The sequence below is a fragment of the Wasmannia auropunctata genome, unplaced genomic scaffold (assembly GCF_000956235.1).
Source record: "Wasmannia auropunctata unplaced genomic scaffold, wasmannia.A_1.0 LD336088.1, whole genome shotgun sequence".
NCBI classification, from domain to species: domain Eukaryota; kingdom Metazoa; phylum Arthropoda; class Insecta; order Hymenoptera; family Formicidae; genus Wasmannia; species Wasmannia auropunctata.
The window spans coordinates 789692-814960 of NW_012026802.1; the positions used below are offsets into that span (position 1 = coordinate 789692).

The following is a 25269-nucleotide window of genomic DNA, read 5'->3' on the forward strand; positions in this document are numbered from 1 at the left end:
CTCCCGTCTTGTTCCTCGGCTCATTTTCAACGCGCGTTGTGCATACACGCGCGTCCTGCCGTGCGGATACGAATAGAACGGTCGACAGTAACGACGAATAAAAACTCAACTAACGGCTTTTCAACACGTATCATATTTTTAAGATACAGATCTTAATTCCTCACGAATTTTAATTTCAATAACGAATTTAATGAAAGAATACGCATCAATGTAGCGCCATGTGTGTTTTTGATTAATTTTCTGTATGAATTGTATATTAATATTATAAAATCACCAGATAAAAATAACATAAAGTAATAATATTGCTAAGTTACTTACATTTCGCCTCAATTTCCTCATCATCCAATAGCAACGACACGACTTCTTTAGGTTTTAAAGTATCGGGCTTGAAATTTCCACCGCTTATGACCATACGTTGAATCTGTAATGAAAACAATCTCTCTCTGCACTTATGTCACTTATTGAACTTTAGCATCTGAACGCAGTGATTTGTAAAACGGACCTCGCTCTTTTCGCGCGCTCTCTGCAAAATTCGTTCTTCGATAGTTCCTTTACATATTAATCGGTAGACCGTGACTTGCTTGGTCTGTCCCAGTCTGTGGGCGCGATCCATAGCTTGTTGGTCTACAGTAGGGTTCCAATCACTATCATAAAATATCACCTGCAAATAGGCACCGTTAATTGCAGTTGCAGCGTCCATAAAAATACCGTAATACGTAACTGTTGATGCATGAAATAGAACGAATTATTTTTTTCCGCACGAAATAAATTTATGCACTTCTTTCTTATACATATGCAACGCCATTATAAATTATTTTAAATGCTGCAATGCGCAATTAAACCGTAACATAATCAATATAAAATTAAAAATAAGTTACAAATAATTTAAAAAATTTCTTGCATAAAATATATAATCGCTTAATAACACATACACGCTCTAATTTCATGAGTTTATCATCTTCGAGATAAATTTATAAAGACAGCCTATAACGCGTGCAATCGTGCAGTCACAACTTGTGCAATTCGTTGCAATATTGGAAGCATGTAGCATGTCGCGAAACGAATAACAGATTTGTTAAATCGATGATAGAAGATTGGACGTTATAGACAATCTCGTGAATATCTTTATGCACGGAAGAAGAGCGGTATTCTGTAATGTAGATATTTTTCATATGCCTCCTTCTTGTATTGCAAGATATAAAGAATACATTTCATCGTGTATAGCAGGCATAAAATTTATAACTGTAAAATTTGTAATTGTAAAATTCGTAGTAAGAATATGAACTGCATATATTAATTATGACAGAGATTTGACTCATAAATTTATGTTCTTATGTAATCAAAGACAATAGAAACTAAAATTCGAGGTGACGTGAGTAAATAAGTATATAAACTGAGGATAGAATTACCGTGTCTGCCGCAGTGAGATTGATTCCCAGGCCGCCAGCCCTAGTGCTAAGCAGAAAGACGAATATGTCCGCCCTGAAACACGAAACAATCCCATAGATTCAACGAAGCCGAAGAATGAAGACATTGGCCGTTTGTATGTAAATTAATTCGAGATCCCGGCGTTTTTGAAGGATTTCCAGGATAAAATCCTCCTCAACGTGAGCATACGAGATTTCAACGATTTCAATTGTATTTTTTCATGTACTTTTTCCCTTCCCTTATCCCTTTTTATTTATTTTCAAATGTATAAAATTAAAATATGTATACAATTAAGCGCTATTATTGAATAAGAAATTAATGTAAACTACACGAAAAAAAGAGGTAGTCTAACATTTTGTTTGTTGCTAATAACGACATAAAAATATAATTGTTCGAAGATTCAAAGGAATAGAAATTATAATAACCAGTGTGCTGCTTAAATAGCCCAATAGTTAGAGCTTCTGTTTTGTGGTTGTCGCGCGTTCGAAAACTTGCAGCTGTCTGCAAGATGGGGACGATTCGACAATTAATTCGCGTGTTAGTTATGCGCGGCTGAACCAGGACATGTGATGCGCTTTAAGTAACTGAATACTGTTATAAGATATTCTAATCAAAAATGGCTCAACTATTACATGTACTTTTTTTTATTAATATTTTTTTATTAATAAATGACCAACGCTAAGGTTGATTTAAACGAAAAAATTCAAAATTTCACATAATCTGCACTTATATTATTGAAAAATTCAAGTTTACTGTATCAACTTTTTTGACAATATTGCAACAGCAAGAAATAAATGTGCACGATTATTGCAGTAATAAAACAGTTACCTCTTCTGAAAATCTGCCACCATGTCCCGACGGTCTGAGATTTTTGACGAACCATCTAATCTCATAAATGTGTGTTTTCTATGATACATATATTCCTACAAGAAATAAATTTGTCATAATAAAGCAATTGCACGAATGCAGTAAACAAGTGAAACACACCTCTAGCAAGTCGATCATTTTTGTCATTTGAGAGTAGATCAATACCCTATGACCTTGTTCTTTCAGACGCCGTAAAAGACTGTCCAGTACAGAAAGCTTGCCAGCGTCTGTCACTAACGTTTGTTTGTCTAAAATAATTTAACATCTGTTAATTAATAGAATCATAAAAAAATCATACTATTGTGTTATCATTATTATATATATTTGATTATGTAATAATATAATCTTGAATATACCCGGTACAATGATATGCGACCATCCATTAATAGGGATACACGCAGATAATCCACCCTGCGGCTGATAAGAAAACGTTGACATTGTTTGGCTGGCACGAATGCCCAACTTTTCTTCAGAAAGTGCTCGTTCACAACCAAGCCAAAGTAACCTTTGACCAAACGAGCCACCGCATTCCTCGTGCCTCTTCCAGGCGCATGCTGCAGAACTATTACTGACGTATAATTTTCGTGGACTAGCTTGAACCTGCAATTAAAAGAGTAACATAGATTAAATAACATCGTTATTCGTTTCTGTTGCGTCAGACAAAATTGTATCAACCTTGGGATTATTATCGCAAACAAAGGCAGGAATCGTTGTTTGTTGGCAATATCGCATCATAAGCTGCCGCGGGTGATGAGGATGTTCAGGAAGCAGAGCCAATTTCGAATCTTCCGTTTGATCCATCTTACCGGTGGGTAATATTCTTTGTAACTAAATATTAGGACATATTGTGTCACAGTGTTTGCAAACCTTTGAAATTGACGTGCATGTATGTTACGTAATGTAAAATGTAATTACTTTTAATAACTGATTAGCTTTTTTACTACTACGTAGTATTCTGTGGGCGACAGTTTCCGGCATCGAATGTATCGTATGATTGGTATGTGTGTAGAGAGCCTCGCCCTCGACTATTTTGCTGGTAAAAAATATATCTTGCAAGGTTGTCGACAAAGCGTCAAATTTTTTGGGCAAATAAAACATTTGGTTTGTAGACGTTCTCGATCTATCATCGGCATGCCAATTTTCGCAGTATTGTACCATTCTTAACCTTCTCTTCATGAACGTTATCAGGCATAATCTATACAGACAAAAGATTGAAATCAAAATAAGACAATGTATGAATTATTTTTCCAATTTGATATTTGCATACCTGAATAAAGTACCGGCGATGAATACTTTATTTAATTCCATCGGAGACAAATTGATAAATCTACTAAATGAAAATGTATTTTCGTGCAAATCTTCGTTGCAATGTAGAGCACGGTGAATATATTCTGCGGTAAATATAAACAACCTATTATACAATAGATGATCTTTGGATGATAATGCTAGATGTAAAAGTCCTTCGTTATACAGCAAAGCAGGCATATTATAAAATTCTGTATTCATAAAAAATGGCGATTTAGCATCCCTACGTTCAAAAAGTTCCGGATGATTGCAGACCTGTAATTAATACATTCTTTCTTAATAACTGGATTACTTTTAAGAAATCAAAACTATGATAAAATATCAATAACTCAATTTATTATACAGATCATAAATAGGGCTATGAATTTGACTATAGGTGTACCTTCCGGAACTGCATGACTAGATTCATTAGATTGGAAGTAAAGTTTTTATCGTTAGACGCAGTGTCTCCTCCGCCCACTGTATAATGCAGCAAATCCTCTATTCGAATTTTTTTCTTCAACGCTACAAACAAGACAGATATAGGTACCAAATGCTAGAAATATTAAATATTCGTGAAAATAAAATCAAGATACCTGAGTAAAGCAGCTTTTGACGAGTTGTAAGCGGACAATATACCATCACTTCAATCTTATCGGATAATTCATTTTCCACATCCTTTTTTATTCTTCGTAACATAAAAGGTTTTAGGATCATATGAAGCCTTGATAAGTGTTCTGCAGCACAAAATTTACGACATGTACATTTTGTAATTAATATATAATCATTTCGTTTAAAATCGAAAAGAATCGTTTAATATCGTTTGTGCAAAGTTTTTACTCACTTTCATCTATTCCGGTTTTATTCTCTGCGTGACTTTCGATATCTTTGGAAAACCACTCGTTAAATTCATCATGCGAATCGAATAGTGTAGGCATAATAAAATGTAGTAACGCCCATAATTCTGCCATGCTATTTTGTATAGGAGTACCACTGAGCAATAATCTATTACGACAACTAAATCCCAATAACAATTTCCATCTCATGCTGTTAAAACAATTAAAATATATTAATTAGAAAAAACTATGCAATGGTTGTAAAATAACAAAAACAAAAAAACAAAATAACGTACCTGCTTGTGCTTTTTATAGCTTGTGCTTCGTCCAAGATCATATACTGCCATTTTATTCTATTAAAATATTTATAATCCGTAATTACTAATTGATAACTCGTTATTACTACATGGAAAGAAGCTTCCTTTGTGTGCAAGTCTTTAGTATCCCAAAATTGTCTGAGTATCTTGCGTTCTTGAGGATTACCCCAATATGGAACTACTTTGAATACTGGTACAAATCTCGCCATTTCTTGCTGCCAGTTATGTAATGTTGAAGCTGGTGATATAATTAAGAATGGTCCCCAAACAGCTACAATTAATTGTCACATATAGATTCAATATTGTCAAGTTATTTTTTGCTTCAACAATGCATATAAAATATTAAATTGTAATAACCAGGTTTAATTGTTATATATAATACTTACAATATCTCTCGGCAACATGACATAAAAATGCTATGGATTGTACAGTTTTTCCCAGACCCATCTCATCGGCCAGTATTCCACTAATACCCTGAAAAAAATTAACAAAATTTGAAGATATTTATGTAAAGATATATAATCCCAACAACACGCATAGTATTGTATATATATATATAGTTACAAACCTGGTCATATAAATTTGCCAACCAATTCATTCCTTTTAATTGATAACCTTTCAGATTTCCCTTGAAAATTGAAGGTTGCGGATGCTCCAGGTTCTCAGGTGTATCACTGAGACGTAACTCTTGAGATGCAGCAGCTGTATCAAATTGCTTGGTCCTGGCCTTTTCATTGTTAAACGCTTCAGTAGCATTTCTTTTTGCCTTTTGTTTCATGATGTCACTACACATTCAGTAAATATATGCTTTTATAGTTAAAATATGAGACATAAAACAATTAAGATTAGCTTTTGTTAAGCCATTAAAGTAAATAATTAATTTTAAGATATACGTAAATAAAATTATAAATTTAATTCAAGTACCCATCATAATCGTCGATGCCAATAAGTCTGGGATTTTTTTCTTCATCCAACTGATTCAAGATTCTCAACTGTTCCTCTGCCGAGGCTTTATCTATTTTTCGCGACATAAAATGAGCATACAATTCTGTTTGAGTAATAAGAAAATTTAATTTTCTTTGCTGACGTTTAGCCTGAAATAAGAGCAACATAAAAATATTTGTAAAATAAAAGTACAAAGACTATTTTATTATATAATCCAATATTTTCTTACTTCAATAAGTTCTACATCCATTTTACGTTGTTCTTCAGCTTCTTTCTCTAATCTTCTTCTAGTTTCCCGTTCGACTCGATCGTAACGCTTCCAATAAGATTGCATTTCTCTTGTCAAGCGTTTTGCCCGCCAGATAGTCTCTTTCATATTTTTCTGCGACTGAATCATAAAAATAGAGATAAATATGTATGGAATTAGAACTTTAAGGTCAAGTACTGATCCAAGTATTAATTTGTACTCACTTGCATAGCTTTCTGCCTCCAATATTTCATACAATGCTGCGCTACTTTCTTACAACTTATTAGCATTTCCTTATGATTATTGGTTTTGGCCCTTTGTACTTTTCCTAGTTCCTTTTTAGACATCATCACCCATATTTTTCTTCTTCTCATCGTCATCACTTCAACACTCTTGGTATTATGCTTTTTTCTTCCTCTACCTCGAGGCTGATGACGCATGATAGCTTCTAATTCAGATTCGTCTAACTCTTCCTCTCTAGGAATTGATTTATCCCATTCTCCCTCCGGAAATTCTCCTTTCTAAAAATAAAAGCACTTTTACAAAACGGAAACATAAAATGTAAATATGCCAACATAAAATAATATAAAATTTGATACATACACGATATTCCTCAGTACAGTGACGATTCATTTTTTCCTTCTTGATTTTCATGATTTTTTTATCTGGCTTTTTTTCTTTCTTCTTTTTATTTCCGACAATCAATTTTTGATGCTCCAAAAATCTATCATAATTCGATAGTAAACCCGCACTATAATATTGATATTGTATGTTCTGAAAATAACAACATTTTATAAACAAAGGAAATAAAAATAAAGATCAATAATTAAAAGATAATATTGTTATGAAATGATATAAAACTACAAATCATTGGAAATCTCACTTAGGCAAACATAGGATTGTGCCCTTAATTATCAAGATTGACATGTCAAGTTAAAAATAGTTACGTAAAATTGAAAATCAAACAGCAACATTCCTTGAAAAAGGACGAAAAACTATGTGTGTATTTTATGGATATAACTTTGTAAAACACCAATTAAATAATATCCTGAATTGTTAAACGTTTGCAAACATACAATTTTTAACTATCATTGCCCTTACTTCTGGTTTCTGGTAAAAACGGCCTTGATATTTTTTTCGTAATATGTGAAACTTCAACATGTCTTGAAAATCTTCTTCCGTAACTTGACTATCTGTATCAGAACTATCAGAGGAATCACTTAGAAGAATATCTTGCAACCAGCGTCTCTCTTCTCCTACAGTAGACATATTGTACAGCCTCAACTTATTGATTCTTGCTTCTAAAAAAAAAATTGTTACAAGAAACATTAATCAAACTGTGTATATCAAAACTGTGAAATCAAAATTGATGGTATATACCAACCTTCTTTTCGAGTGGGTACATTTTCGAGATAAGCATCTGAACCATCAGAAGATTCCGATGACACAGACTTGTCATCTTCACTGAAAAAAACAGAAACGAAATATTTGTATTATTTATAGTATTAATTTATGATATATCATTAATACACTATAAATTTGAACAGCAGAAATATATTTAACAAGTGACAAATATATTAGTACATACCTAGGTTGTTCTTGAAAGAGATCATTGATCTGCTTTAAGAAAGGCTGTATATTCAGGCTACGTTCCAGTCTCTGCAGATGCAAAGGCGCAGCCATCTCAGCTTCCAGCTTCATCGTGTTTGCTCTATCAGACATTACCCGTCTATGAGAAATCTGACAATCTGTAACAATGCACAATGAGTTAGGAAGTGATGTAAGAGAATAAGGCAACTTAAAATATATAAAATTACCGACGCGAGTCTACGGCAAGTCTTTGGCAACATGCAAAAGTAAATCTTTCAGCAACGCTTGCGAACCAGAAATACTTAGCCGATCTACCAAGGATACAGAATACGTACAGTAACAAAATATACAAGTTTTAGCAACGTAACGTGTGTGGTGCGCAAGGGTTCTCCCCCCGCCCCCCCCCCGGAAACGTACAGATCCGGTAAAAATAAAAATGAAAAAGCATTGCAGGCTGTAACGAAAGTAACGAGAACGCGTGTTGCACGACGATACGTGGGATACCGAGTGCGATCTACCGGGACGGGAAAAGGAAAACGTGCGTGTGCCCTACAGCAAACCACGGTAGAACGGAGCTTCTGAGCTGGGCTGCCGTCGTGTCCGGTGGACTCTCGTGTTTCTTGCGGCGGACGACGCATATTACGGGCGTGGAACTGACATGCGGGATCGTGCGCGGCTAATTTCATTATGTAAGGCGAGTGACACGTCGTGTTTCGGGAGCCTGGTGGATGCGGTTATAACTCGGCTTAAATAATCTCGGCCAACAGTTTTGCTTTCACCTTATTGTTTTGGTTATAACGCGGCCCCGCTTATTTCGCACGCGTAACAGAGCCTACCACCGGAATGGGATTCCCTCTGTTCACAGCGAAATCAGATACATCGGTCGGAGGGGAATACATAGTAGAAGGAAGCCTAGAGAACGCAGACATTTGGCGTGCCATTAAAGCGGGGCAGGGATAGGGCATATTGCTCGCCACCATTTTTGTTTTCAGTAGGTGGCGCTGGCCGCGCCCGTGCGCGCAGCGGAGATCTTGTTTCTGGATATACTTCTCTCGGTAGCCTCGGTGCGTGTACCCACCTGCGCACGTAAAATTTCAAATTACGGCCCAGATCTCGATCTGTTTTCTAGTATATGCCATAAACGATTATCTCACGCAAACGCGCGAGCCCCAAAATTCTCGCGTTGCCCCGAAAACGCGCGACTTTAGAAAATAATTATATTTATTGCCCGCATGTTTTCATATATATATATATATATTATTTATATACAATGGAGAGGTGACCGCTCGAGTCTTTGAAAAGATTAGACGCGATTTCGATGAGCTTGATTTTATACCGACATGATAAGAAAGACAAATTTTATGTCGAGTTTTCGTTATCAGATCAAATACAAAAATTAATAATTCTCGTCGATGTAGTCAAATTATCGCGTTATTTTTAAGTCTTCAAATCATTTTCGAGCAACTTAAATTAATATATGCAATAAATTACGTTAATCTATAAATTTTTTTATATAAAGATTTCGACGATTCGCGTAAAAGCATGACGCAAAATCTTATTTACCGGAATGACCGGATCGAGGAATTTTTTAACGTACCGATAAACAAATGAGGTTAGCTCGAGTATTAATAACGCGGGACGCACGTAATCGCGTTTAATCAGCCACCTCTTGCTTCCAGTGCGGTTTACCAGTTTCGCGAAATGCGTCGAGGTAATTTGAGAGAGGCGCCCTTTTTCCGCGTCTCCCACGGAAAACTCGCGTCTCAGCCGAGTGGCCACGATCCGATTCCGAAGAGAATTCGGAAGCTCGCGAATCGCGCACGACTACGCGAGTCACGTTTCCGTTCATGCGCGTCGCGCGCGTCCTAGCCTCAAAACCCACACCGGAAGTGTTGCCACTGTCGGCCGCCGAGGTAACCTATTTCGCTGATAAACGCCTTTGAGTCGTTTCGACGGTGTCGCAAGACGCTCGCGAGGATCCTACGATTTTTATCGAGTCGAATCACGTCGATCGACCGAGTTCCGCGTTTACGACGAGCGTGCGATTCTCATCGCAGAGGGGCGGCGGGGGGAGGACCTCGCTCGGCGTCGGCCTCTTTTAAATTACTTTACGAAACCGTACCTGCGTGCGCGTTCTCGTTGTGCACGCACCGCATTTTCATTCCGACAAAAAAGCCTCCGTCCGTCGGGACGTTAACGTCATCAGCACCGAGTGAACGAGTATCGGTCCTCGCCACTCCTCGGCCCTCGCCCCGCGTCGCGTTGGTGGGAGAGGGAAAGGTGTCGCCGCGGCGCCGCCGTCTGGCATCGAGGCTAAGCCTCGCGCGGCGGCCCTGCGCGCAGTCGTGTGAACCCCAGTTTGTTTCCGTTGTTGCTACCGAAGCTCCGGCCTCGCCGTGCGAAACGCCGTTCAGTTCACTTCAGTATCTCCTCAGTCTCGTTGATCCTGCGTCGTACGAAGGAGTGCACAAGGGGTTTCTCTTAACCGAAGGTTACCGAACGTTCAGGTGAGTACGGGCGGTTAGACGTAGTCCCGCGCGCTAGTTAGTAAGTTCTCGCTCTCGGGAGAAAAGAATTGCGAGCTACGTGAAAAATAAACGGAGGCGGCACCTCGTCGCGTTACCTCGTCGTGTAACGTGATGTAACGCGCGAGGGCGATCGCGCCCCCCGCGCGCGCACAGCACGCTCTCTCCAGCTTTCGTTCCCGCTCGGCAAAATTATAACGAAGCGCGATTCAGCGCGATGGCGAGGCAAAACGCGGTCTCTCGCGAGGAAAGGGATGAAAAATCCGCTTCGACTCGGAGCGGAGCACGCGGACGCGCGCGTCGTGCACCTTTGTTGACGATGCTCATCGGGGCGCGTCGGGAACGCCGCGCAGATCGCTCTTTCTCCGCGCGGCCATTATTCCGACTCGGAGTTCGGAGTATCGCTCGCGGCGCAATTAACCGACGGCGCGCCTTCCGTTATCGATCGTATCGCCAATTCGTGGCCGAGCGTGGCGTGGCCCGAAATCGGTGGAAATTTTCTGGAAATTTCGACGCGGCGTCCTATGCGACACGCGTACACACACCGGCGTGGCACAACGAATATTCTTTCTCATTCAACCGAATATTCTTCTCTTCTTTTTGCTCCCCTCGAGCCGTTTGCGCATAACGTACAAGAAATTTCGTGCGTCCTTTCGATCGTTTCACTAGTTTTACGTACGATGCGCATCTTCCGGAAAGCCTCCATTACTTTCATTTCGTGAAGCACGCGAGCATACCTCGTTACATATTAAAGAATAATTTCGTCGAGAATAATTTTACGACGCTTATTAGATTTATTTGCGTTAAGGCAGTAGCATACAATATACGTACATATTCGAATAATAAAAAAAATTGTTGATCCGATTATATTAAATTTGTATTCCTTGAAAGAACAATTATAGAAACACCGTTATGTTTATTTACAAACAATTAAAGTTTAAGTTTTTTTAACCGCCTCTCGGTACTTGAATCTTGGAAAAATAACGATTATCTTATGTTGTCATGTGATTAAACGGCAGGTTCTGCAGGTAGCCTGTTATGTAAGGTGTTTTTATATTTTCCTTTAAGAATGAGCACTCGAGTATTCGTTGGTGGATTAACGTACCGGGTGAGAGAGCGCGACCTTGAGAAGTTCTTCCGGAAATATGGTAGAATCAAGGAGGTCGCTATGAAGAATGGATTTGCCTTTGTGGTAAGTCTAATGTGGTTCAATTGTTTTTTTTACAGTATGGTAGGGACAAGAGTCTATGTCGGTGGGCTTCCATACGGCACCAGGGAAAGAGACCTTGAGAGATTTTTCAGAGGCTACGGTCGATTCCGTGATGTTCTCATCAAGAATGGTTATGGCTTTGTTGTAAGTATCTGTATCCAGCTGTAAATACCACAAGTAACACTTTGCTTTACCCAATTTGGTCCCGTAATATTTCTTTGGCTCGTATCGGTTCGTCTATGCGGCAACTGCAAAACTTTATATTTCACTGTATCTCTTTAAGACTAATACATTTTTGGAATTAGCAAATCTTGATTTCTCAGCTTTACAGTTGTTCTATAAAATGCATTAGTATTTATGCATTTTGAGTTTTAAGGAGAAATTTATATATATAAACTTATTGAGTGTTTAATATATAGCGTGATACTTTGGGCTAAAGATTGCAGCTGCATCTCTCAATCACTTTTAATTATTTTGTGAATACTTCATATTTAACTTAATATTTTGGTACTGCAATTATATGGCAAAGTTTTGGAATAAAGAGAGAACGAAATTTTGTTCTGATAATTATTCGTTTCTTTATCGTGATTTGGACCAAAGTGGGTAAGTCGCAGAGTGTTAAATTACAAATACAACTCGATAACCCGAGTTGACCTGACCTGAGCCCTGAGCACACTGGTACTGTGGCAGTTTAATGGAGCTGTGTGCTGCTTATCATCGATTATTCTGCAAAAGCTTTGTAAGTTATGTATAACCGGGGAAACTAAGCTATTTATAATGGGCCATGGACTACCAGATAATTATTTATACTAATAATTGGAAATTGTATAAGCACTTACAGTAAATCGGATTCTGCACTTTTATATAGTTTAATACTTATATATTAGACATTTGATAATGTACGATTTATTTATTAAGTCAATTAATGATATATTTTTTTTACCCTAAAACTTTTGCAGGAAGCGATTTGAAAAATGTAATAAGATTACAAATTTTAGATCATTATGAATTAATTAAAGTCTTATTGATACTGTTAACATGATATACATCTAAATATTTTATTACATACCTATAGCTTTTATGTATATTGTATATGTTTACAATTTGTGTTAATAATATAACGATAACTTAGTGTTATAACTTAGCATTATTTATGAAAGCTTTTTAATTAATAAATATTATATATTGCATTTAAATGCAATATATAAAGTAATATACGATACGAGCGATGTTATCGCATGCAATACTAAATTAACAACCAAACTGCATGTTATTTCTAAATAATAACGGAAAAATTCTTTTTTTTTTATAGGAATTCGACGACTATAGAGATGCTGACGATGCGGTGTACGAATTAAACGGAAAGGAACTTTTAGGAGAAAGGTAATGCGATTCTATTTTATTTAGTGTATGAAACATATATGTACTAGGCGATTATATTAGGCGGAATGGTATAGGTAGCATGTTTGCATGACTGAATAGTTTCTATAACAATCCATTTAGTATGTGGATTGTTATTGTGATTACAATTAATGTTTGAACTTTATTATAATATATAATATTATTGGTACTGGGGGTTCTTTGTTTAAACTAAGCAGATTTTAATTCATTATGCTAACACACTAAGGGTGAGTTAAATTTGATATTAGCAAAATAAACTAATGTCACATAACAGATGTAATTCCTTCCTACAAATCTTTATAACGTCACATATTAAATAATACATCTACTTTTAACGGAATTATTAACAATTTTAAGAATACATTTTTTAAATTTATATACAAGATTAAATTACAATTTAACTTACATGATTATCTCTTATTAAAATTAATGAAAATTTTTTATTGAAATATATACAGTACATCACAATATGGCTAATATAATATATAATAGTTTATTTTCAATGCGCGATGTTGGGTGATGCAATATTTATTATAGTGAGCCATAAATATCTTCTGATTTACATAATAAATATTTTTTTCTGACTAATTCTGACTAAATTCTAAATAAAAAATTTTAATTACTCAACCCTAAATGGCTCAATTTTACTGACGATTAATGTCTAGATTATTTAGGAAATTGAATCTTTTTTAAAAACAAAAAGATTCTTAAAAATGTTAAATCACTAGACATTAAAAAAAAAAGCATTTGTTACCCCTGTGCGATTTATTTATAATTTAATATTTCCTTCTAGATTGACAAATACTATGTCTTATCATAAGTAAAACAGTTTTATCAATTTATCTTGTTCTTGTTGTATATCACTTGAGATTAGATTGAAATGTGAGAAGCAATAGCATTCGAATAACGAGAAAATCAAGTCTCTTCGAAAATAACATTCAAAGTAATTTTCTCTGAAAAAATTCTTATTTCTCTCTACATGCTTTTTTCTTTCTTTCTGTTTTCCTTTTGGGAATTTATGTAAGTGTGTCAATAATATTAGTAGCTTCTACATGTAATAAATAATAATAATTTTCAACATAGAACAAATATTGTAATAGCTGACAAAATGCGGTGGCAGAATTCTTAACGCTCTAATCGCATTGTATTTCAACCTGTACCAGTAATATTATTCGCTGTTGCTTCTATTTGATTAAAGAACAAATGTACAGTGCACAATTATTTGTTCACATTCAACGGGTGTTCCGTTAATGCCTTTAATTTTGCATCTATAGTAAACGGCGTCTGTCCTCCAAATTAACGATTGGACATTTACTGAGATATAAAATGCGTCTTAAATGACTTACCGCCATTTTGAACTACTTCCATCAATTCCCCGAGTAGAAAAAGTCATTACAATAATGTGTCTTCGACTGGAGAAATGTTATATTGCTTCTTTTTTGCCGAAAAATTTGGCACATATGCTTTTTCATAAATTCATCGTGTGATCCTGTATAATGCAACTGCATCGTGTTAAGCAAATAAAAAGAAAAAATAATTTTGATATATTATAAGGATCACGGATATAGTTATGAAAAAGCTGATGGATGTGGTGAAAGAAAATTAATTCGGTGATAAGTAGCATCGTATAAGGAAGGCAGTTTAGATTATATAAAGAACGAAAACGGGTCGTGAAAGAGAGGAGAGAGTGAGAGCGAGAGCGAGCGAGCGAGAGAGAAAGAAAGAAAGAAAGATAGGGAGAAAGAGAGGGGACAGCGCCTCGGACGAAACCGGACGATAGAGATACTGAGAAAGAGAGGGACGGATATTTGATCGGATTTCGCGGAGAAAGGAGACTGAGGAATGGAAAAGGAAGGAAGGAAGGAAGCAGCTTTAGAGAGTAAGAATTAGTCGTGGACTTAGGCGGGGTTTTGTTGGGTGTGTTTCAGAGTGGCGGTGGAGATAGCACGGGGTGTTTCAGGGAGGCGAGGCGACCGTGGCTACGGACGCTCACGCTCCTGGAGAGACAAGTAAGCATATCCAATGTGTCTTGTTACAGAATTACTGTAGAGAGGGCCCGGGGGACACCTAGGGGTAGTGACCAGTGGCGCTATGGTGACTCCCGTGGTGGTTATGGGGACTCGAGGCGATCTGCGTAAGACACGCTATCCTTTTTTTTATTTTATCAGAGCGATCATTATCCCCTCCTCCCCTGCAGGCAGCCGGCTCAGGATGTGCGAAATCTAAAACGATTGATTAATTCCCGTTCGTTCGGATACCTTTCTTTTGTGTATACATTTTTTTTGTGTACGTTTCTTTTTTTCATTTTTGCTTTTCGTTACGTTCCTTCTATTTATTTATTGTTGTCTCTCGAATTTCTTATGCCGCGTAATCGATTTCGCACATTGTCCGCACAGGGAAGAACGTAACCTTGGATATTGATAAGCTCTAGCGTAGAGAGGGCGTAGAGATGATAAACCACGCGTTTGAAAACTTCTCTTGCCTTTGCGCATAATGAAAATACATTAATTAGAAATCGAAGTCTTATCTTCTGAATTGGTTGTCTTGGATTTGACTACTCTCTTGAGTACGTCGAATTGTCAAAGTTTTATGGAAAAAAAAAAAAAAAAAAAAAAAATCGCGATGAAAAAGTGATAGCAAGATAACGCCTAGCGATACCCTCCCAGACATTATTGTTTATTGCTGGTAGTTGAACGAGATGAACCGATGTAATTGGCGACTAATAGATGTGTGGTATTGTGTTTGTTACAGCCGAGACGATATGCGGCACGACAGGTACGCTATTGCTGCATTTTGAATAGATTTGATTCGATTGGAACAGGTGATTGATTGTGTGCCTGAGCAATGAGTGCAGATCTGTAGTTATTTGCTGAAGGTTTAACCGACGATCCGTTATTTCTGTTCACATGACATCCCTTTTTGCAGAGATAGTGTGAACAGAAACACGAGGACTGCATCTAGCTACAAGCAATCATTGCCCAGGTACATACATCCAATGTTACGCTCTAACGATTACACCTTAAACTTATACAAACTTTACTGTTGTAAATGTCTTGAATTTATATCATTATTGCGTTTTATACCATACTTTCATTCGCTACATTAACGTTAAAGTCAGGTCCAAGACAAACCTGCTTGCTTCTAGAAACATACATGTAGATAATAGCCAGTCTTTTTCCCATTGTAGATATGGACCACCGACACGTACCGAGTACCGCCTCACCGTGGAGAATTTGTCGAGCCGCGTCAGCTGGCAGGTAAGTCATAAACGTATTTTGCTTTTCTTTTTCTCTTGCATTTTTACTGATACTTACCTTCGTTGGTTTGATTACTATTCGCGATTCCAGAGAAAACGTTGCACTGCTTTATATGGGTTTTTCGAATTAATATATCACTCCGAATATCTCTCTGAGTTTTTTCGCAGTCTGTTTCTATCAAATTCCACGCGTGTCGATAATACATAACATTTCTTTCTTTTGTTCTTCAATTGTCTTTCGTCTCATTTTACGTTTATTTACTCAGAATAGAGAGCCCTATTTTGGAATGTAGAAAGATGTAAGATTTTGATCAAGTAAGTCTATGGCAAAAATTGAAATCAAATTTTTATATTACATGTGCAAAAGATATTTTTCACGAAAAAAAAAAAAGAAAGAGACGAGAGAAGCGAATGAGAAATTCGTATGAAAATTCGTATGAACAGAAATATCAAAATTGACACGTGCGAGATGCAAGAAACGCATGGCGGAACACCATACCTGACATACAAGGAAGGACACAGGCACGAAGGAACTCGGGAGTAACAACGTGGCCCGTGATGAAACGAGCGCAGCCAGATACTATTTGGACAAAGACATTCAGGACGTCGCGGACGCGAAGAGCTGTAAAGCGGAAGAAACGAAGCAACGAATACGGATGAAAACGGATGGTGATGATAGACCGAGACAGAGCGATACAGATAAATGCAAACAATATGTGGGAATACCAGGACGCAAATAGACGCTTTTAAAACCAAAAAAAGCCATAAAATGTCATACTGACTGTAAATCGAAGACTGCACGTGAACCAAGCCTTACTTGATCAATTTACATTATGTATATTCTCGTATATTACATATATAATCTATAAAAGTATATATTTTTTCTATATCTATCGTTGCACTTTTCCGATGATTGGTTATTTGTTGAAAAAAAAAAAAAATTCTCTCGATTGTTCGACGTTACTTTTTCAATTTATTATTTCATTTACGTTCGGCCAACAGTTTGAGAAAAAACAAAATAAAATTGATGTTCTTTCCGAAGAGCCATATCCTCTTCGCCGAGGAGGGGCGACCGGTAGGGCCAATAGACTGATGTGCGATGATAGAGATGACGATGCACGCGATGGGCTCGCCTTGAGGTCAAGTGGCACCAGGTTGGTTTCTGAGGTGTCCCGGGTGACAGAGAGAGCCGCGTGGCACTGGGATGTACACCTACCACCACCTATCTACCATCATACTACTACTCGCGCGCAGTAATACGTGGTGAATCCCGGTGAAATCCCAGTGATAGGGTTATTGTCCGTACTTCAATCCTCTTCACCGTGATCACTGGGGGAAAAAAAGAGAGAACGAAAGAGAGAGAGAGAAAGAGAGAGAGATCCAACTGCCGCTACCTACTTTATCCGTCTGGGAAACAAACATTTATTTACGTAAACAGTCTCCACCATCAATATATATCACCACTCTTCCTATTACTATAAACCGACATGGTCATAATTCAGTACCTTCATCGACCATCATTACCACCACCATCACATCTACCACTCCACTGTGACTGTCATTGCTACTGGTACGCCACGCAACCTAGCCATCTAGTAAGTCAGGCAACGGCCACACCCACATGAGGGCATACGCGGGCCGAAACCCAAACCATCCGCGACTACGCCAAACAGATCCGTTCGACCCGACCGAGCGCCGTGTGTCTGGCCTTTCTCTCTGTCCGTAAGCAAGGTGGTGCCTGGGCCCAAGGTAAATGCGTCACCTTAACCGAGTGTACTCTTAGATATACACATATATATTATATATCTATTATAATTACACACTCTTGAACGTGGTCTTGTTCACATATGTATACTATATATATATATATCTTATATATAATTATTATATACCTATCTATACACCTATTATTTAATATTACTGTGCACCATAGCTCAGCGTTCATCGAACCGTTGAGACGTTTTACGAAACTCGGAGCTGTGCACGCGCAACTAATTGCGAAACCGGAGGATAGGGAACCATTAGTGATATATTCACGTGCTCGAAATTAGAAATCAACTTGTTACTCGCCAAATCAATCTTGCATCTCTACGTAATGTGATAATGACATCGGGATTTTCTTTATTCTTTTACACTGAACACCTTTCTATCGCCACATATATACATTTCGACAAAATTTTCCGAATAGCGAAAGACCAACTTTTCTTTATGCAAGACAATTTGCATCAATACTCTATATATATATAAATTTTAAATGTAGCAAGCGAGGAATGATATTTCAGAGGAAATTCGTCCAGCGTCGGAAATATATCTTCGGCAATGGCATGCGTGAGCGTTCCGTTTTTCCTTTTCCTTTTTTTTTTCTTTTATTACATGGAAACACTTGCGCTTGGACCTTGAGAGACATCGGCATAAATCTCAGAAAGGCCGCCGCCATGTGGTATCCCGGCAGATACGGAGATGTCTGCGCTCTCTCGTACTTACCATGTAAAACGACGGGCACATAGGCACATCTACTGTCTACCTAGTACCTCCACAACACTAAAGCCGTACCTGGTTCCCACAGAGAGATATACATATAAGCACATCTTCCAGCGATGAATGAACGCAAACGGACCACTAGACAGTATCTGCCTTCACTCGCTGATATCCCTTACGAGGAATGACTGTGAAGTATTAGACTTGATAATATGTGGAAGAGACAACAGAATAGAAAGAGAACGGATAATATGGAAGATATCATGCTTGACAGAGAGAGTAATCTTGCAACATTAAGAGAAGAGATCCCACAAAAATGTCACACGGGAGAAGAATTCAACGAATTCATCATATTTTTATTTTTAGCGAAAAATTAACACGATCTTTTTTCCTTAATTCCTTATGTTTTTCAAACTTTTTTCTATTTTATTGCGATGTATTCCGATATAGCCTCTTCAGAATTCTTACTGATCAATTATTATACAGGTATATATGTGTTAAAATCTTTCATTTTTGCTTTATAGCGATTCTTTTGCTGTTACGCATATAAATCTTTCTAAAGAATTATATATTGCTCAAAACATTAGACTTATATATATTAGTTTCATTTATATTAATTTTTTTTATAACATCACGTGTTATGACATGTTATGTTAAATATCATACTAGAGAAATATCGCATTTATTTTATACTTGTAATTATATTGTGAGCCGTCCTGCAGAAATGAGACTATACTTTTCTTCAAAAATATTGATTTATTTATATTACAAAATATGTCGTATAAAAAGTACCTCATTCTGTAGGATGGAGTTATGTGTATGTATATATGTATAAAATTATAATCACGTTTGTTTTGAAGATTGAATTGCATAATAAGAAAGGTTGCGTCGATAAGCAGGTACTAAATTCGAGCACGCAATTTGTAATTTATTCTCAACATTGAAGACGCTAGCAGATGTAGACATTATGCTATGCTTATCTCTTTCTCTAGTCAAGTAGACCCAGGTTACCTCCCGCAAGGAAAGAAATCAAAATAGAATATAACGTATGAGTGCACAGGATATATTTTAACCTGCGCGATACATCAGACTAGGAACACAGTATAGTAAACTCCAACTAATAATTCTAAATCTATTCGCATACTTATGCAAATTAGCATAGAGAAATATACTAATTCTGATTCTTGTGTGATGTTCAGGATTTGAAGGATTACATGAGACAAGCTGGAGAAGTGACGTATGCTGATGCTCACAAGCAACGTAGAAACGAAGGGTAAGTGACCACTCATTAATTACAGGAATGATAAGTACAATCAAGTTGTTTCTGTATTGGTAACGAAAAAAAAAGTTCATAAAAATCTGCACATTGGCATAATCTCATATCATTACATTAATCTAACGATCCGAACGATTTGTGATTTTGCAGAGTTGTCGAATTCGCGACGTACTCCGATCTGAAGAACGCTATTGATAAATTAGATGACACAGAACTGAATGGCCGCAGGATTAGACTCATCGAAGACAAGAGACGCGGCCGTCGTTCAAGATCTTCTAGTTCGAGATCGCGCTCCCGATCTCGATCTCGATCGCGTCGTCGATCGCGCTCCCGTTCAAGGTATAATCGTCGTTCTCGATCTAGGTACTGTCGGGGCGACATTATGTCACTTGATGTTTTTTTTTTTATTATAATTATTTTTGTCTAGATATAATTACTAGTCCTACAGTCCTTACACAAAAATGATCAGTTGGTTATCTTCTTCAGTTTGAATTACATTTTTGCCATTACGTTTTTCCTTTAGTTTAAACAAAGTAATTTACATTACAACTTAATTTTTAAACTGATTATAAATTCATTTTTTGTTTTATTTGATCCTTAGATCAGTCAAAATTTTATTCTTTGTGTATTGTGTTGTTATTGCAAAATTATCGCGTAACAAAATAGTTTTGCGATGATCGGTCGGAAACCGTCTTAGAACATTAAGTACATCTTAACACTGTTTTCTATTATGCAGAAGCCGTCGCAGTTCTCGTAGCCATAGCCGCCGTAGCACCCGCTCCAAGTCAAGAGCACACTCCAAGTCCAAGTCCAAGTCTAAATCTAAATCTCCTGAGCGTAGTCGTTCACGCTCAAAATCCAAGTAAGTATCCTTGTAAAATTATATCCTACGATTATGTTTGTTCCATCAAAATCAGCTGTTTAATCTATTCACAACTATGTATATTTATTTCACTTATTTTATTTTTTTTTCTTGCGCAGTTAGTCGTCACAAGTCAGTGTACACTCTCATTCCCATTTATTATTGGCATTGTTTTTGGGCTGGCTATGTGCCTTGAGCTCTCACGCTTAAATCACGCTTTATACGCGTTCACCTACTCACGTGTGCGCGCGCGCTTGGAAAACGAAAAAAAAAAAAAAGAAAGAAAGCGAGTTTCTTTGTATTTTGTAAACTTTCTCTACTTTCGTACCCCTTTCATTTTGAACTATAATTTTGCAGATCAAGAGACCGCTCAAAGTCGAAATCTAAGTCAAAGTCCAAATCCAGATCTCGTTCTAGGTCCAAGGCTGAGAGGTCAAAGTCCAGGTCGCAGTCCAAATCCAAAGCCAAGTCTCCCTCAAAGTGAGTCCTCTCGCTGGCCTTTTCTTTAAGCGATACATAGCTGACGCAAGAAAATAAAATTTCTCGAGTGATGTTCACAAATTGTAAACGTCCTAAACGTTCCTCCTTTCAGGGATAGGTCAAGCCGGGAGCGTTCCAGGGGTGACAGATCACGGTCTCGATCAGGCAGTAAACACAGCAAGAGCCGTAGTCGCTCTCGCTCGCCCATGAATGGTGACAAATCGCCGGAAAGCACCAAACAGAAAGCCGATTAAGCAAAGAGATAAAAATCAGCAAATTATTTCTCCTTTTTGTTTCCCTTTTTTTTTTTTTTTTTTTCCATTATTTTTATATCATATTAAAAAAAACCACTCTCATCATTAATAATGAGGTTTATTAAACCTGTATCGATTTCTTAAGCCTCTATCACTTCGATGTATAATTTGGAAAATATAATCAGAGTTTCTTTTTAAGGATTCAAAATTACTAATCATTTAAGATAATTTGTGATTTAATTTTCTTAAATCATGATTAGCTTTTCTTAAATGATGATTTCGGCTTTCATTATTTTTGTTATTCTTTTTCCTAGCTATCACAATAGGTTTAGCGACTACACATCTGATTTAAACAATTTGTGTATTTAGATAAGTATTCTTTATTCATACCTCTGAGACTACAAATTTTCAATGTATCGCCGTATAATAATACGAGTTCTCTTATATAACGGCTTTTTGTATATATTCCTAATGATTACATTACAATAAGAAAGTATGTGATGTGTATTAAATTTAGTGGTAAGAGGTATCTCAACTGTCAATAAAAGTTCATGTCAATGCAAATTAATATTTCATATCCAAGTCCCCAATACCGTGCCCAATTATTTGTTTCGAACATTCTTAAATACACTCGTATATCCTCAAATTTACATTAGTATATTTTTATTATTTATAGAAAATTTATTCAGTAAAGAAAGAAGGGAATTGAAATAAAAATATTAATATTGCAATCAATCTATGAAACCGATGTAATTTCGAAAAGTTTAATTCGTAAAAACGATTCTACAATTACGTTTGATTTGCTTCAAATATAAATATAAAGAATTTGAAAAAATTTTAGCAAAATTACATCAGTTTGTATCTCGGGTTATTTCGAATTCTCAGCCAGACAAAAAACTTAACGTAGTCCAGACGGACATATGACGCGCAGATGTTCCCGCATGGGACTCCTGATGACTCACTGACGTGTGTCAACCCTGGTATTCTCTCTTTCTATTCCCTAACGTGTTGGGAATGGAACGTCATCGCGAAATAGGATGTCTAGCTGGAGAACGAGAAAGAAATACAGATAGAGCACGTAGGATGAATGACACGGCGACATAAAAAGATCGTTGCCGTGTCGACGTTCAATGTCAGATTTGTGGCGCCGTCCATGCGTCGAGCGTGAATTCCCAGTCGTCGTCGAGGGTGAGTCAGTTACCCCTCCGCATGACGGTCAAGGAGACGATCGGAAGAAACGCGTAGAAAAGGGGAACGCGATTAATTTGCGCGATTGGGGAGGTAGGAGCTGAGCGACGATTGGTCCCTGTCGGAGAGCAGTGGGGTCCCAGGCCAGGACTGATAAATGCACTTGCAAGACCCAGATACTGTGTACGTCGTGCAGGTCGTGCTGTGAAAGAGCCGTGATACGATTTATATAACTGAAATATATTTCTTTAATACATAATATGGTATAAATTTTAAATTCTTTTTTCGTAAATAAATTGAAAAGTTAATTGTAAATTAACTTTACCGAGTACAAGTACCGTTGTTTCTCTCTCATTTCTTGTAATATATATATATATAATAAAATTAAATCGAAAGACAGATTTTCCTTTGTATGACTAGTATTACAATTAATTATTTATGTTACTAATTCTAAATTATTCAACTATTCCAGGAATGTCGCTTATCGGCATTGAAAGGCTACGCAAGCACTCCATCAAACCCTTTCCTGCGCCGATCCTGGCGAGAGGGGCCTGTCGCCCTAAGAGGGGAGGCCACGGGTAGAGGGGGATGAACGACGGGAGCTGTTCGACGCTGTTACCTGGTGTTACGTGCCGCAGAAGCACTAGCCGGTCAGTCAGTGTACCGTCTCGTTCCTGCCCTTGAACAACGTTCGCCTGCTGTTCGACAGTGTCCGCGCCTGCCTGCGCCCTAGAAACTCGCACGCGTCAACTGACAGGTCAGTGCACCCTTCGCCGCGAGTTACTCCGTTGTTTCCTCACAGCAATGTGCGTCCAATGGCGGATTAAAGGCGAACCGTCAGAATGAATCGGCCCAAATCGTAAATACGTAGCAAATATCCTCCAAAGACATTTTAAACGTCTCCCGGATTCTTGTGATGACCTTTAGAGAAGTTACTCGTTCAGCTCTCCACAGAGATTCACGGAGAGGCGACAGCGAGCTCTTCCTTTCATCGCCTTCTGTCCTTTCTTTCGCGTATTAATTTGTGGAAATGAGAGAAAGGATTGACACTAAGAGCTGGCGTGAGAATCTGTGATCGAGCGTCGAGGAACCGTAACGTCCTGTGTATTCCAATGGTGCTCTCCTTCGCGTAAGGCGGCGAAGCGTTCGGCGATCGATTCTTCATTTGCGAGATATCTCAGCTGAGAGTTCCAGAATTGGCGAAGCTATAACGAGTGATTTTTTTCTCCGAGGTATAGTGGCTTAAAAATACAAGAGTTTTTAATCTCGTGTATCGAGCGTATGGAGCGATCGCCTTACGAATCGGCGTTATCACGATTTCCCGGTTATTACGATTTCTGGCTTGATAACTTTAACATGCGTTAACTTATCTCAGTAACAGTGTGTCCTTCGTACAACGCCTACAGAATTCGTCACATTTATCGTCGAGTTCACGCTTCGATATAACAGCATTGAGCGGTTTATGTTTGTTCACAACGAATCGAAACGCGACGTTTCGGCGTGAGCTCCATTTTGCTTATAGCGTGGGAAGTTGAATTCGATTGTCGCTCTGTAAGTATAGATAAATGTAATTTCTATTTCTACGGCAATTGGGAATATTATAGGATGGCTTTTCGGTGTGGCTATAATATATATAATAAATTGCATACTCCGAAATTACGTGTCTCCACCGGCCGGGCTTGCACCGAGATATCGATCGGTCTTTCGACGCGATCGAAAATGGACACGGGGTGTGGTCGAAAGGAGTCTCTCTCTCTCTCTTTCCGAAAGAAAACGTTTGTTTCTTCGTCCCCGTAATTGAGCGGTGGCATTGCGAATTAATGACGTTCTTCGTGGAATATGACGGAGAATCGGACGAACCGGGAATGAGTGGTTTACCGTTTTCATAATGATTATTCCGTCACAACTGTTATATATCGTTACCATACATCCATGAACCGTGTATTTTCCTAAAATTACAGTGGCGTAAAATGCATATTATTAAAACGTGGATTAAATAGACCTCTTATCGCTCGCAGACAAGGATTTTTTTATGTACGTATTACTGGTGATACCTCGATACGTACCGTATTGTATCTCACTGTAATTATGCATATGTATGAGAATCGATAAGATTAATGGATGCGAATTAATGAGCCTGAATTAATGAGTGGATTATATCGCGCGAATTCATAACGTTTTCGATCGGAGCAATTTGAAACGTTTCGAAAGAGCGATCAGGATAAATCTTAAGGATATTTTTCAAATGTGCGTTTATGCAAATGCAAATGTTATGTCAAACGCAAAATTAGACGTGACAAGTTATTAAGGCTTATTCATCGATCTGCTACTGTTTCGTTTATTTTCTCACATCATTTTTCTTTATCGTTATATCTTTACTATTATTTTTTGCTAATCATATTTTTTGCATTTTGCCGTATATTTTTATTTGTGTTTTAAGAGATTGTTTCCAAACTATAGTAATTTAACTTTTAATGTCTAATTAGACGTGAGCTGCGATGGTAATTAAATTTAATCGCTCTTTCGAAGCGAGGCAGATCGCTTCAATCGTGGAAAACCTGTCGAGGAACTTCCTGACTCTTCTTTCGTATACAGGCGAATAGCGCGAGGCAGCAGGATGGGGATAAGGGCGTGGTTTTGACAGATGCATACAACGCACGCATATGCGTCTTCCTCAGTCGTTGTCAGCCCTCATTTTCCATGCTTATGTATCACACATTCGGCGCTGACTCTCTGTCGTTACAATCGTAGAACAATTTCTGAAAATGAAGTTGAACGTTATTTACTTTCTTTTAACTTTACTGGATTAATGGATATTGGATGCA

The 25269-nt window shown here is 37.6% G+C and overlaps 3 protein-coding genes and 1 long non-coding RNA gene across 25 annotated transcripts in view; 2 read left to right on the forward strand and 2 right to left on the reverse strand.

Moving 5' to 3' along the window:
• The window catches only part of LOC105448147 (putative DNA helicase Ino80), a 17755-nt gene extending 7989 nt beyond the window's left edge, over positions 1 to 9766 (reverse strand). The window contains exons 1-25 of one of the 6 annotated variants that reach the window (XM_011686542.1): positions 9637 to 9766; positions 8351 to 8592; positions 8068 to 8235; positions 7513 to 7672; positions 7309 to 7388; positions 7026 to 7225; positions 6528 to 6698; positions 6149 to 6445; positions 5907 to 6065; positions 5657 to 5826; positions 5301 to 5517; positions 5119 to 5206; positions 4712 to 5003; positions 4424 to 4626; positions 4176 to 4316; positions 3983 to 4104; positions 3563 to 3855; positions 3211 to 3490; positions 2971 to 3123; positions 2652 to 2895; positions 2416 to 2543; positions 2257 to 2351; positions 1410 to 1482; positions 503 to 661; positions 319 to 421 (exon numbers count right to left, since the gene is read on the reverse strand). In XM_011686542.1, coding sequence (XP_011684844.1) covers positions 319 to 421; positions 503 to 661; positions 1410 to 1482; positions 2257 to 2351; positions 2416 to 2543; positions 2652 to 2895; positions 2971 to 3123; positions 3211 to 3490; positions 3563 to 3855; positions 3983 to 4104; positions 4176 to 4316; positions 4424 to 4626; positions 4712 to 5003; positions 5119 to 5206; positions 5301 to 5517; positions 5657 to 5826; positions 5907 to 6065; positions 6149 to 6445; positions 6528 to 6698; positions 7026 to 7225; positions 7309 to 7388; positions 7513 to 7672; positions 8068 to 8200 — 3961 coding nt within the window. In that variant the 5' untranslated portion in view covers positions 8201 to 8235; positions 8351 to 8592; positions 9637 to 9766. Of the gene's footprint in view, positions 1 to 318; positions 422 to 502; positions 662 to 1409; positions 1483 to 2256; positions 2352 to 2415; positions 2544 to 2651; positions 2896 to 2970; positions 3124 to 3210; positions 3491 to 3562; positions 3856 to 3982; positions 4105 to 4175; positions 4317 to 4423; positions 4627 to 4711; positions 5004 to 5118; positions 5207 to 5300; positions 5518 to 5656; positions 5827 to 5906; positions 6066 to 6148; positions 6446 to 6527; positions 6699 to 7025; positions 7226 to 7308; positions 7389 to 7512; positions 7673 to 8032; positions 8236 to 8293; positions 8593 to 9111; positions 9335 to 9636 lie in introns of those variants that run through there. The other 5 variants (XM_011686541.1, XM_011686545.1, XM_011686544.1 and 2 more) reach the window with 5 other exon arrangements.
• Positions 9767 to 9908: 142 nt separating this feature from the next.
• On the forward strand, positions 9909 to 21820 carry LOC105448145 (serine-arginine protein 55). Of its 10 annotated transcripts, none has more exons than XM_011686531.1 (12): positions 9909 to 10021; positions 11108 to 11393; positions 12562 to 12632; positions 14689 to 14784; positions 15402 to 15425; positions 15576 to 15632; positions 15838 to 15907; positions 19584 to 19657; positions 19811 to 19999; positions 20397 to 20522; positions 20940 to 21002; positions 21115 to 21820. In XM_011686531.1, the coding sequence occupies exons 2-12, from the start codon at positions 11109 to 11111 to the stop codon at positions 21254 to 21256; spliced, it is 1197 nt and encodes a 398-aa protein (XP_011684833.1). In that variant the 5' UTR covers positions 9909 to 10021; position 11108; the 3' UTR covers positions 21257 to 21820. The 10 variants fall into 10 exon arrangements, with proteins under 10 accessions (XP_011684833.1, XP_011684834.1, XP_011684832.1 ...); XM_011686530.1 differs by having other exon boundaries at positions 9911 to 10021; positions 20880 to 21002; XM_011686534.1 differs by having other exon boundaries at positions 9911 to 10021; positions 11108 to 11231; positions 20880 to 21002.
• A 1218-nt stretch (positions 21821 to 23038) lies between these two features.
• Positions 23039 to 25269, forward strand: part of LOC105448148 — a 13054-nt gene continuing 10823 nt past the window's right edge. Inside the window, exon 1 of one of the 6 annotated variants that reach the window (XM_011686551.1) lies at positions 23039 to 23201. The gene's annotated coding sequence lies outside the window, so the exon portion shown is untranslated. The other 5 variants (XM_011686547.1, XM_011686557.1, XM_011686552.1 and 2 more) reach the window with 5 other exon arrangements.
• LOC105448149 overlaps positions 23903 to 25269 on the reverse strand; it is a 3236-nt gene continuing 1869 nt past the window's right edge. For all 3 annotated transcript variants that reach the window (XR_974195.1, XR_974196.1, XR_974194.1), the window contains 2 exons: positions 24094 to 25203; positions 23903 to 23993 (listed from right to left, as the gene is read on the reverse strand). This is a non-coding gene — a long non-coding RNA (uncharacterized LOC105448149). The remainder of the gene's footprint in view (positions 23994 to 24093; positions 25204 to 25269) is intronic.

Bases quoted from the DNA above. Each gene is read 5' to 3' on its own strand.
- LOC105448145 (XM_011686530.1), top strand. From the start codon at position 11,109: ATGAGCACTCGAGTATTCGTTGGTGGATTAACGTACCGGGTGAGAGAG. The intron at 15,908-19,583 runs GTAAGTCATAAA...TGTGATGTTCAG, and splicing joins CGAGCCGCGTCAGCTGGCAG to GATTTGAAGGATTACATGAG. The intron at 20,000-20,396 runs GTATAATCGTCG...TCTATTATGCAG, and splicing joins CGATCGCGCTCCCGTTCAAG to AAGCCGTCGCAGTTCTCGTA.